Source organism: Dromaius novaehollandiae, chromosome 5 (assembly GCF_036370855.1).
Source record: "Dromaius novaehollandiae isolate bDroNov1 chromosome 5, bDroNov1.hap1, whole genome shotgun sequence".
NCBI lineage: Eukaryota > Metazoa > Chordata > Aves > Casuariiformes > Dromaiidae > Dromaius > Dromaius novaehollandiae.
Genome location: NC_088102.1, coordinates 50,263,564 through 50,277,054, shown reverse-complemented (window position 1 = coordinate 50,277,054; position 13,491 = coordinate 50,263,564). Strand labels below are relative to the sequence as shown.

General features: G+C 37.3%; 2 protein-coding genes across 8 annotated transcripts in view; one reads left to right on the top strand and one right to left on the bottom strand.

The window, feature by feature from the left end:
• Positions 1-8,382, top strand: part of IFTAP (intraflagellar transport associated protein) — a 43,747-nt gene extending 35,365 nt beyond the window's left edge. For all 7 annotated transcript variants that reach the window (XM_064512770.1, XM_064512769.1, XM_064512772.1 and 4 more), the window contains 2 exons: positions 223-353; positions 6,292-8,382. In XM_064512770.1, coding sequence (XP_064368840.1) covers positions 223-353; positions 6,292-6,456 — 296 coding nt within the window. In that variant the 3' untranslated portion in view covers positions 6,457-8,382. The remainder of the gene's footprint in view (positions 1-222; positions 354-6,291) is intronic.
• RAG2 (recombination activating 2) overlaps positions 1-13,491 on the bottom strand; it is a 169,503-nt gene that overhangs the window by 38,244 nt on the left and 117,768 nt on the right. The window lies entirely within an intron of this gene.

The window sequence follows — 13,491 nt, the reverse complement described above, 5'->3', positions numbered from 1 at the left end:
TTGTTTTTTCTTTAGTATAATATATTTTATGATCTAGATTTTAGCTCAGGACTGCACCTGTTTTAAAGAGAACTATCTGTATTATATATTAAGCAACAATAAGAGTACAGTACCCTTTGACTAGCAAGCTTCTGTCTCTGTCTCAGCATTGCAGGATTTTAGACATGATTTTGCTAATTTATACATTGAATGGAAAGATAAAGTTGCATATTTTGTATTCAGCAGGGTCATTAGTTCTTCCAGGAGAGGTGGAACAGACAGCGACTTGCTGTACACTTTCTTTTGATCAGCCTATTCAGTGGAAGTTCAGGACCTTGTCAGTTATACAGCCATCGGACAGCAAAACACAAGAGGTATGAGGTCAGATTTATTTAAACACTATTGGTTTTTTTTTACCTTATTTCCACATAAGAACAGGGGGATATAGCTGGAGTGGGCGCTGTGAGTTAACAGCGAATTTCTAAATTAAAATTCTTAAATACATTAAAAGATAGATGAGGTAAATACTCTGATAGAAAGGTTACTGTTTTATGTTATACAGTGCTATTATATAAGCCTATATTTTTTCTTATTTCTGACTTTAAACTGTGTGTGGACTTTCCTATATTTAATTGATGTAACTCACAGAATACTGAAGTAAACTTTTGCAGTTCCTGACCTTTTAACAAATCATAACTTACACAGAATGATGGGCCATTTAATTTCCAGTGATTTCATGATTTTACAACATACTGCCATTCTCGTTGAGCTGAATGTAGGAATCATCTGCAACAAGCAGTTAGTGAATGATACATCTAATGTGACATTTAAAAGAAAAAAGATTTTAGAATATATTGTGATCATAATCGGGATTAGTCCTCACAGAAATGAGTGGTAGCAAGGTGCTGCTGAGGATCAGCATTGTCTGGGTCTGTTGTAGAGAGGTTTGCATTATGGAGTCTCAGTCTTTTAATCAGAAACAATCTATAAAAGCTTTAATTTAAAATTGCCATTTTCCTTCAGAATTTCAGTCCTATTCAAACCGGAAAAGAAGGTATGGATTGCTCACAGGCTTGTTTTAAGTCATTAAGCTTCCTATCCAAACAGCTGGTGTGAGCATTAACTTTCAGGGATGTTTCTATTGAAAAGAATTCATCACCACTCTTTCCCCTTGCCTGATCATTATAATAAAATCTGCAGCTAGCTTCTGGCTAAAACTGGGCAGTTTTGATAGTTTCATATGTTTATTGATGTCCCGTGGGGCTTAAATCAAGTTTATAAATGATGTGTGACCAATGAAGAATTGATGTTTTTGCAGTGCATATGGTGCCTCCTTTCCTGAGCTCAATTGTGTTTGGTTCTTTGCAATAAACTCTTAAGAATTTACTGTAAAGAACAAGCCTGCTTTGGGAAAAAGTAAATGTTTTAAAATGACCTTTCAAGCTGTAATACCCACCATTCTGTGAATAAAAATATTCACTCTTTTCTCTAAGCATTGACGTAATTCAAGGTTTTTGCCTTTAGAAATATCCATTGGCACACAAAAAGATCTAGAATGAGGTATTATAGTTTGCTCATCTGGTAACTTCTGTGTAGAACTGCAAAGGGAAAAGGATTGTAGGAGCCTGCCATGTTCATAAAAGATTGCATATGACTCTAAGCAATAATTTGTGAGAAATAGATGAAGATCCCACTGCATGCAAAATTCATTTCCATTTGAGAAAAACTTGGGTTAGGGAAGAGAAACTGAGTATTCTTACACTGGCAAAGGGTTTATTGCATTTTTCAACAATAAAGATGTATGATTACCACAACTATTTGGTTGGTGTCAGGCTGCTCAATACTTAAGATGAAGGTACTCTTTCCCCTAAATTATGCACGTGTGTGCCTTCATTTACACATTATAACTGTGGCGTGATTTTCAGAACTGTCAAGGCTGAACAGGTCCATTTTAAAATCTCTCAATGTTTCAAATTGTCATTACTTTGAAAATTAAGACTTGTGTTGCTTACGGCAGGACTTGTTTAGAAAGGGGGAAAGATATTCCCTAGCGACATCCCCACTTTGAAATGACACAGTTCTCTATCCATCAAAACAAACCTGTTAGGGAAAGGCAATAGAATGTGGCTGCCTATCCTGTAGTTTGGTTTTCCATGCCCTGTGAAAAATAAAAATGCTTAATAGTGCAATGTAGATGTAGGAGAGTCTGTGCAATGGACATATTTGTGAGAAACTTCAGGGGAATGTGTATATTTCTTAATGTATTGCTAGTGAAAGTTTAATATACAAAAATAAGCTCTATTAAGTTCCAATGTATATTTGCCTAATTGTTAAAGAAAAACTCCTCTCCCTGAAAATGATTCCTCTGTCAAATGCTGTTGGGAAAAGGCTTAGTGAGTGACACAGCAAACTGATTGTTTTGGCCAGCAGCTTTGCTTCATCTCTCTTCCCTGGTTTTTGGCATAGATACGTTCCTGGATTTTGATATATACAGTGCAGCATACCTGACCTCCCACAGAGCACTGCAAACTGAAATTGCATTCACTCCATGGTTGAAGTACATTGTCACAGAACATTTACCTCCCCTACCCAGATATTTATGTCCTCATCTATTTCTGCTTAATGATTTATTTCATAAAAGATAGAGCTTTTTAAAATTAACTGTATATGTTAATATCTGCTTCCTAGCTTCTTTATTTGTTGCTATTTCCCCCCTGCATACATATGAGTGAAGTTGAATACATATTTTCCATTCATTCACTATTCACGTGTTCGAAGTGTGGTTCATCTCACCTAAATTTAGCCTTAAGTTTAGCCTCATTTGGTCCTGTCATCAAGGGGAAGACATAAGCACTTCCAGAAAGTGATTCATCCCACTTGCTGTAGGCATGTGTCCTGAGAGGTAATATACCTCCATTCACAAGCTGACTCTCAGGCTGGTTCTTTTTTGGCTAATTGACTATCTTAATCTAGAAGCCTAACTTTTGTATGGCTGGGATGAGGAAAGATAAATTCTGTCCTTCCATTCTCCATTATTTATCTTTAGTTTGCGCATTCAAAAAAGTATTTACAGTACCTGTCATTTTAGCTTTATCTGTGGAATGGCACCAGTGAAACTTAAAATGCAGATTCCATTGGCTTCCTTTGGTTTAAGATTTTAATGATAGGCTTCAACTAAGGTTTGTTTCTGTTAACTGCTATGCATAAATGCAACAAGAACAAGGAAGAACTTATAACCTGAAGACAGGATTGATGCAGTGAAAGAAAGGGGAGGGGTTATACCTTTTGGGAGAACAATAAAGACACAGAGACTGAGTGACTTGTCCAGGGTGATGAAGTAGGAGTAGAAAATGGGCCAAGATATATTGACTCACAATCTAGTGCCCCATGCTTAAGTCAAACTTTATTTTCTCCCAAGGACCCCAGTGCATATGACACTTATATAAGATAATGGCATACATGCCTTTTTTTTCCCCTTTTTTTGCTCATTGTTATTGACCTAGTCAGTTTTCTCTTGAGTAGACAATGAACTCATCAGGGAGTACGTGTGCATCCTTTACATGATTTGAATAAGTGAATCATAGAGTGCCCATAATTACACAGAAATACAGGTTTTAGAAGGAGAGAATCAAGCTGTTCAGTTAACTGTAACTCCACGCATTAATAAAAAGAACCAAGTGGCTAATTATTAATAGACTTTTGAAAGTCTCAACTTTAAGGTATTTTATTTACAAGATTACTTTGTAAAACAGCCTCTAGCAAAATACTTCAGTTTTTAATATGAACGTTACATTCTTCTTTAATTTGGACATGCAGGGGCTGTAAATGAAAATGATTCTTTCTTCAGATGTGTCTCTGTTTGAGTAAATCACATGGGCAATCTTAAGCAAACTGGCAGTTTTCTAATAGAGCAAAATTCTATTCCCAGAGAGCTTCCAAAAAGATTTCAATTAGATGCTAAATGAGACACCTGGAATTCACATATTTCTCTCAGCTCCTTAGGCAAAAATAACAAGATAATAACTTGATCAGCTCAGAGGATTCGATGTTTTATTGCAAAATGTCTTCCTTTTGAAGTAGATCAAAATTGCAGTTTGCAGACTAAAAATTTTAGATTGCTTGCCTGTGTGGAAGGTTGAAATGAATGGCTTCTTGGGAGAAGAAAAAAAAAAGAATCCTCAGTGCTTTGAGAGCACATTGATAAATATGCAATGTGAATAAACTTTTGCGAATGTGCAATGAATGGGTAACAATATTTTTTTTTAACAAAAGTTTTTCCAGTATTTCTCTACATCTACATGAAGTACTACTGGAATGACATGAAGGTCAAGACAAAGGCACAATGAATAAATGTATACTTTCCATTACTATGCTGGTTCAGGAAGGATAGATTTGATTTTGTAGAATCCCAATGAAGGTTTACTGTAATTTAAATTACTGCAATTTAAATTACTTACAGATGTGGTAACAAACACTGTTACAACCAAAGTAACTGAAAAATATTTGCATATTGCATCATATTTTAGAAGGATGTTCTGGCCTTCAGCAAAGGAAAGACAGGTAGTAATGAAATCCAATTGCTGGTACCAGTTGTGACCCAGTTGCTGGTACCCTTAGTTTTAGTAAGCTATGCCCACGGGAAAGATGAAACTGGACGTGACTGTGGTGAGCAGTTGAAGGAACTGACCGTAGCCTTGATGGGAAAAGAGAACTTGTGTGCATGTTTTGCCCTATGCAAGCTTTTCTTGAACGTGCTATTTATAAAAGTTAACTATGGTTTACCTGTGATGGTCTGTGGATATAAGCAAGACAATGTTTGCATGTCTACCTTTTGGTAGACCAGTTCTATCCACAAATGTTGATGGCTTATTTATAAATGCATATGTTCTACAGGTCTGCACCTAGGATGATTTATATGCTACAGCACCTACTGATGTAAGCCAGGTCCCTAAAGCATTGAACAATATAGACACTTAATGAAAATTAAGCAAAACCAGCCAAATATTGCCTGGTCACTCAGGCTATATTACAATTTCCTTGTAGTGACAGTAGATTTTAACAAGGATGTAGACACTTGCAGAATATTCGCTGCCACGTCTAACGGTCAGGTGCCCGGCCACTGGAGAGGAACCTAGCTACCACCTCTATTACTTATTAGATGGCATAAACTGTATCCATGCAGCAGCTTCCAAAATGTGACCAGAAATTGTGTGGGATACTGTGTTTCTAAATTGAGTAGTGACTGCGAGATGCTGAGTGTTTTTCCTCTCATTCAACAAAACAAGTAAGTGCATGCTTAGCTTCAGACACATAGTCACTGGTTTGAATAAGGATTCATCAGACATTTGAAAATAAGCATGTGTTTAAATGTTTTGCTGATTTGGGACTGTCTTTGAAACACAGAGCCCTTGAGATCTGCTATCTATCATGGCTGAAATTTCTAGACATTTTCTACTAACCTCCTCAAAGCACAGGCAGCATTCCTGTACTGCTTGGGCAGCGAGTATGCCTCTCCTCTGTAGTTCTGGAATTCATTTTCTGTAGCCACTTTCCATAAACCTTTTGTGCCGTGCCCCCCTGCAGTTTCTTATCTGTGTGCAGCTTGTCATAGTTATTCATTTAAATTATTTTATAAGCAAAGAATTTTTTCTAAGATATTTCAATGAGAAGCAATATAGAAATGCTATACAATATGTCAACTAAGCAAATATGGGCAAATGCAGCAAGACTTTCTGTGCATCATCCGAGAAATCTAAACTAGCCAATCCCACATTCCTGAGATAGTTTAAAGAAATTATTAGAGCCTGAAAATCGATTAGGTGTCATTCTGCTCATTTTATGCATTTCCTTTGCTGAAACTGTGTTTTGGGAAACATATTATAGTAGTATCAGATGCAAGTACACTGAAGTTTTATGTAATACTAGCCCAAATTTTAAGGATATGGAATCTGTCTTTGAAATTTAACAAAGTCGTACATAACTTGTCCATATCCCTGCAGCCCTGCTGCTACAAGTGCTAGAAATGTAATAGATGTGTGCAAAGGAGGTTTTTAGATTCCTTGCCTCGAGCAAAATTAGCTAATGATATTCATTCTGATACAGTACAGTACAAATGGGGCACATTAAATGGCTTAAATTAGGTCAAATTGAATAATTGAATTTATTCTTTTACTTAAAAACAATTTAATCAGCTGAGAGTGCTGGAGTCTGAAAAAATAGTTTAATTAAATATTAATTAAAAGTTTATACTTTGAGCTTCCTTATCATTACTTGCAGCAATATTACTTATGTATCTGTTTTTCCTCATTGCAGCTACTAGGGGATGATGTTCAGCCATTCTCACTTGATGAAGATTTTGATTATGACAATGTGGCTTTGACCCCTAAGTTCTCTGAAGCTGAGCTGAAGGCCATTACAGACTTGTCTGAAGAGAAGAAAATGGAGATAGATGTAAAGTCAGCAGGAGCTAAAGACTGAGTCAGATGCACCTTGCATGGCATTCTGTGCAGTGCTGTTGAAATAACATTTTTATGGGGTAAATCTAGCTGCCTGTTGTACCCTTATTTCATCTTTTTATCAGTGTGGTCTGTAAATAACATCCTCAAGATTTTTTTTATTTGTTCCACCAAAGTGTCTTGGAGCCCTGAGACTGCCTTCCCACCCACCTTCTTCTAGTCCTAATACACGCACAGAATAGAAGGAAGAGTAGCCCTTCAGCCAGCCAGGAAGTATTTCTTTCCTTTTTATATGTATGTATATGGACTTGTGCATTCAGGTTGGCTACGGAGGTCTGTATATGTCCCTAAATCCATCGGGATTTTTGTATACATCTTGGCCTTATATATTCTTAGGCTCCAGTCCTCAGCTGCTTTGTTGTTCTCCCGATTGTACAGGGCAGTTGGAAGGATGTCTCAGACGACAGCCATGAATTCCCTTTTCTAGAAGAATCCTTGAGTAGGGCGAAGCCTGTATTGCCTCAGGCTAGGCATGCTGACATAATTGCTCCTTAACACCAACACAAGCTGGTGCAATTCAGAATAGTTGTATGGCTACTCTAACTTGTATTTGGTACCAACTCCAGTTCCTGACTAACTCAGAGCTAGTCCTGAAACTGCCTTTGCCTATTTCGTTCAGCAATGCAAGTAAGAACTTTATGCAGCCTTTAGGAATCAGCCTTTTCCCTCTGCCTACCTTTCTATCTATTCAAAGATACAGAATTAAACCAGCAAAGAAATCTGGGAATGTTTTTCATCTCTTCTGCGTTACTTCAGTTCTGCAGAGAAATAAATATTCCTATTTCCAATAAACTTTTTAAAACAGATGATCAAAATTGACTCTGTGTAACTGCTGACAATTAAAAAATTAACTGCTACTAAAAGTCTTCCAGACAGAGAAAAAATAGTGATCTCATCTGTTAAAGAAATTGGCACTGAAATGCTGTCAGATTTTACATTTTTTTACAGGAGATGATTCCAGATAGCAGTTTAGGACTTAAACTTAGCATCACTCAATACAGGAAGCTCTGGAGTTGAGTAAAATATGCATAGTATAGGTGGGAGAGAAGAATGTGCATCTCTGACACAAGATAGTATGTCCTCTTGCCATGAGATGTTTAGAATTCAGCTTTTCTCAGCATACCAGAGAAACTTTGCTCGTGAGGCTTGGTTTAACATTACATTACTGAATTGTATTATTGGTCTTTTTCATTCCAGTATAACTCCATTAGCTGAAGTTGATTGACCAACATCTTCTCCTTGGCCTGTCTCCATTATCTCTGACATAGGGGACTAACATGATGAATGTAGTAAGAGAGCCTGAGCAGGTAGATTAGAGACCAAACCACATGTTTAAAGGCTTTGGATGAAATCCATAAGGCTGGGTGCTCCCAGCAATTGTTAGCAATTTATAAGAGCGAGAAAAGGTGCTTTGTTGTTCCAAAGGAAATTATTTGGATCAGTCATTTGTAGACTAAAATCATGTACCACTGAAACCCAAATTTATTTTCAGGAATTTGATTAGGGGGATATAATTTAAAGGTGAGATTAACAAACAACAGAAAAGCAAGCAGTCTTAGCTAAAATGTTTAAGGAGAGTGATATAAAACCAGAAGTGTGTTGTGTAGCAAAGCTGGTCTGTATAGGATCTTGTTGGTAGAAGGTAATGAGAAAATTATTTTTTACATCTACACTCATACTGGTCCTGTAGTTAAAACAGATTTTGATAGAATTGGCTGTATAGCAGATTTTGCTGTTGTTTGGGAAACATCCTTTTTAAAAAAAATTTTGGACTGAATTGAATTGAATGAAGAATTTTGTTGAACGCAAGATATTTTGAATGAAGATCTTCAGACCCAACTAACTGCAAGTTTTCAATGAAACATTCAAATAAAAATTCCTAAGCAGATCTATTTATTAACTCATCTTAATCTGTAGGATGCACATGTTGCATATAAAATAGGAGGGATAAGAAAGAAGGTCTGGAAGGGCTCTAGGAGCAACTCCAAGGGGAAGAAATTGAGAACCACTGTACAAAGATACTAAGGTCAGCCTTTAAAAACCTTGGCAGAGGAATAAGCAGGACAACCTTCTTAACATATATATGTATAGCAGCTTCTTAACATATATATGTATAGCAGAGATACAAAAAGGAACCCTCAGTCTAAGACGCCACTGTGTACAGAGTTTACAGACAAAGAATCAGCCATAAAAAGAGATGGACTTTTGTGGGTTTGTGGAATGATTCACTGATGATAAATTTGGTACTCTTTTTTTGTGTGTTTTATAGAAGGGTATGGGGGACACAAACTACAGATCAGTCCTATTGGAGTCCTATTACCACTACGGTCAATGACAAAACTTGTCCAAGAGTTCATAATGATCTTCAGGTCAAATCGACTCTGGAATCTCTAAGTGCGTTTTCTATTCATTTAATTAACAATTTTTCCCTGTACATTAGGGATACATTCAGCCATTCAGTTCCTTCTCTTATAGGCAGATGATTCTCTTACCAAATGTTCAGACTGCATATTATGGTCCATAAGTGTCATTCAGTATATTCATTATATAGCTCTGTTTGATTCTTCACTGCAGAATATCCCAACAAAATTGGAACCCTTTAATGACATTCATCTTATGCAGAGAAATGGGGATAATCCACTTATATTTACACCACTCATGAGTTATATTTTCACTCTTTGTTAACAGAGATGAATATCACAGTGGACATTAAGCAATGTAGGCTAGATTTTCTGCACTTCTCATTTTATTGACCTGCCTCTGTGGTTGTCTTTGGCTTGTTTATGTACCTTGCCTTTGATTATCCTGCACAGAGAAGCCATATTTTCCTTTTTGCCATTAACAAATCTTCATTTTTAAGAACACAGTTTATGTGCATTTTAAATTTTATACATGTACATGGAGTGAGTTACCTGGAATTGTTTCAGTATTTGTGAAACGGTTTGGAGTCTGAATAATACTATATGTCTTTTTCTCTTGTAGCTTGTAATCTCTTTAATGTTTTAAATTTCCAGTAGGGGTTGCTCAGGGACATCCTCCTTTTCTATTTATGGCCTTTGCTAAGCCTTCCAAAGTCATTTAAAGTAAAATGGGCATGGAACAGGAAACTCTTCAAGCACCAGTTGGAACTGACTTAGAGATTATTGCAGTAGGGAATAATACTTGCTTCCTACCACTCTGACCAGAATTTTGAACTGCAGAATCTCAAATGTTGGTGGATTCATTGGAAATCAGGGCTGTCTGATGCATCTCTCTAATCCCTTTGTCTTCATGACTTCATTAATGTCTCCAGTGCAGGAGACATATGAATCCAAACCAATCAGAGAGCTTATCAGTATTAAACTTGTTGCCTAGGTGGGTGTTTGCAGAAGGAAAGTGGCTGTTGCCTTTCATAGTCTTGATGGATCCTGGGCCATGGAGAGGAGCTCCCTGAGTTCTGTGGTGAATGAGGCAGGTATCTGAAGGGTTGTTTCCTTGGCTGGCCATGATGCAAGCATGGGTATTAATGCTCAGAGTTACTCCTCATGGATGTAAGATGAAGAATAATTATTTGCTGAGATAATGATAGTAAAAGAAAAAGATAACAATTAAGAAAATGAGAAGAGGTGCAGACAGATCTGTCTGACTCAGATGTTATTACAGTTTTAAATGTATTTCTATTAATGCACAAAGGTATGATTATATACAGTTGTATACACACAGTACCACTGAAAGCAAGTAATTCTAGTGCGGCAAGCACTCACCAGATAATTCAGAACACTATGAAGAAGGTGGCACGGAAACAAATACCTGCTCTTACAGAAAAGACCCTTTGATCCTCTGGCCTTGATTTTGTGCTGCAGTAAACTGGCAGAACTCCACTGAGGCCATTTATATTCATACAGAGCATACAGGACCCTGGTATTTACAGTTGTAGCTGAAAGAATATGGAGCCAAATCAATTCCTGATTTAACTTTAGTGAATATAAAGAAATGTATAGGACCCATTATCTTTATGGGAAAGCATTTAACTGCAGAGCCAATGCAAATGAAATGTAAAAACCATATCTTAATTGTTCAGTTACTAATTTTACACAGGCCATTTTAGAATGTTTCTCTAGTGTCGTGTGTTCAGAACATCATTGACTTTTTGCTTTAACAAAAATATCAGCTATATTTTCAAGTCATGTTCAAATCACAAAACTTGAGCATATACATAAACACTAATAATTTCCTTTCCTTCTCTCTCTCTTCATCTTGGCAAGGCTTAAAATGGACTTTGCTTCATCTCGGAATTGTTTTAAAAAGACCTCATATTCTCTGTAGAAACATATACTTCATTACAAAGGAGGATTCTCTCAGCTAGTGATGGAACTGAGCTTAGATTCAGATCTTTCTGTTGTAGAAACCAAAATATGACTACATTCTTAGTTCTTCAGCAACATCATGTAGGGCATGGTTTGGCTAAACAACCACTTGATACCAAATGGTGTACTTGAATAGCAGGCTGATACTTATCCTATTGTCTTCTATACCTTTATTTTTACCCAAGAGTCTAAGTGATAGCTTTGTTCCACTTAGGTACGAATTCTTACTGCCCCGTAAAGAGACATGTCAGTTAAACTGACCAAAGAAGCAGAAGCAGCAGTTTTGTACTAGGGCTCCATCCACTCTCCAACCTGCTGAGTAATTTAGCTGAACGTGGCTATTCACCTCTGCTCTGCAGCACTCCGTATGTAGAGACTTGTGTCACAACTGCTGTGAACATTACACTTCTGAAGGTGCCACACTGAAAAGTGATGGCTGACAAGGGTGGGACATGGATTCATTGGACCTGCTCACCTCTTTGGGCTGCATGCTGAACAGAAAACTTACCACCTAGTTCACAGTCTATGGTTCAGTTTAGGATCACTGAAGTTGCACAGTGAAGTGGAGGAAACCCTTGATGAGGGTTCAGGCTGGCCTCACAAGATGAGTTCCCCGCACTACAGAGATGAGCTCTTGTGATAGCTGAGGGCATTCCCACCATGGTGGCCTTTCTTGTGGTGCGGCGTCAGTTAGCACAGGTGGGTGTGAGGTGCCGCATGTGTCCTGGGGCTCCTCATGGAGGCCACGGACCCCTTGGCTGAAAAGCGGGTTGGCCGGGCCAGTTCCTGGCACGTGAAATTCTCCCAGGTGCTAAATGTCTGCCTATCCCTTGTGAAAGAAAGAATGACTGTTTTCTCTGAAACGGTACTGACTGAGTTCTGGAACTCGCCAAATTATTATGAGTTTGGTAAATTTGTCATTGTTGGCCGTTGGAGGTGACATCTTGGTCTGTGTCGGCAAGGTACCATAAGGCAAAGTTGCAGGTGTATGAGTTGCGAAATGCCCCAGAGTTAAACTGGAGATAGCTTTAGTGCTGGTTTTTGAGAAGTTTGCAAGAAGAAAAGCAAGTGTTAAAAGGTACTGTCATTTTTATAGACAGGCTAGTTTATTTGCAATTGCAGTGCCCCACAGTTAAAATGGAAATCAATTTTAATGCCTTATGAAAATGCAGAAATATTTGTCTCATTTACAGCACTTCCAAAAAGGACAGATAATAAAATTCCCCTGATTAACGATCTGTAATTTTATGTGCTCTGTGGTGTCTTTTTCAGTACATCTATCCGCATAAACATGTTTCAAAATAATATGCAAAGATGGATTCGAAAAAACTCCCTAAATCTAACTTCACACTGAATTTCAGGCTGTAACAACTGTGTATTCAAAGCCCTCTTTGATATATTTGGGAATACTCAGATATTCCCAAACTTTGGGGAAGTAGAAATTACTCTAAAAAATCTCTAATCAAACATTTCTCAAGCAACCATTTAGTATGTATACAGACAACAAAAAGCAAAGCAATCAGGGAGATGGCTGTATAAAAAGCACCTACAGAATGTAACAGTTAGAATAACTGCATCCTATAGGATGGTAATAATCTATAAAATAACTAAATATAGTAGAATTAAACGGAAAATCATATTTTTTTAAAGAGCAAACCAAATACAAACACTAAAATACTCTGTTGACTTGATACAATTCTCGAAAATGTTTCAGTCCTCTATTGAAAAATTAGTTTAATCATTTAGTAATTTATCTGGATTTACAACACATTTATCTCTTGACCCATTAAAAAGTGATTAAAAATTTGTCTTTCCTATGTCAGATTTACAACTAGCTTCCCTAAACATGACAAGACACTACATTAATCCAATGAGCTACTTTCCTGCTGGATGAAATTTTATAGTAAAAAAGATGGAAGGCTGGTGTCTAGGCCAGGAGAAATCAAAGCACTGTTAGCATTTCATGCACAAGCTTAGCATTTGCAAAGCTTTCAAAAACAAACAATCAGGAAAAATACAAATGATTGTCAGCCTACTTACTGAATGAAAATTTAATTCCAGATTGCCTTTGTTCAAGTCCGCGGCTCACACTTCAGTTCCTCTGCCCACCAAGGATTCTGTTAACTAGTGTATTTGAAAAGCCAGACTGTCAAAAACACTGACAGCTAGCACTAGCTGAATAACATTTCCTCCATGCGATGCATTTAAGGATTTTGTTTTGGGTTGCAAAACACTTCTTGAATTCCACAGATATATGTGTCATTCATGACCATTCATTAAGTAAACTGTATTAAAAAAAATGGCCCAGCAGGTATCTTTCTGCTGAGAGCAGGAAGAAGGGAGATAATGGGGAAGAGAGGTTGGCTGGACAGCAGAATATTGACTGTGTTCTGTATGTGGTGTTTGCTGTCTTGTTTTTGTTTCTTTTGCAATATTAGTGTGAGAATCCTGGTTGTCAAAAGAGCTGCCTGAATAACAGTTCTCCCCCCCCAAGAAAAAACCCAGGTGCATGAATGTGCTGGCAAAGAAGCTATCCAAATGCAATTGGCTACTATTCCAAGGGTAATATTACTCATTATGGGCTGTGTTTTACAAGTTGCTTGAAACTGAGGGAATTTACCAGTTCACAGGATTAGACCCTGATCACAGAT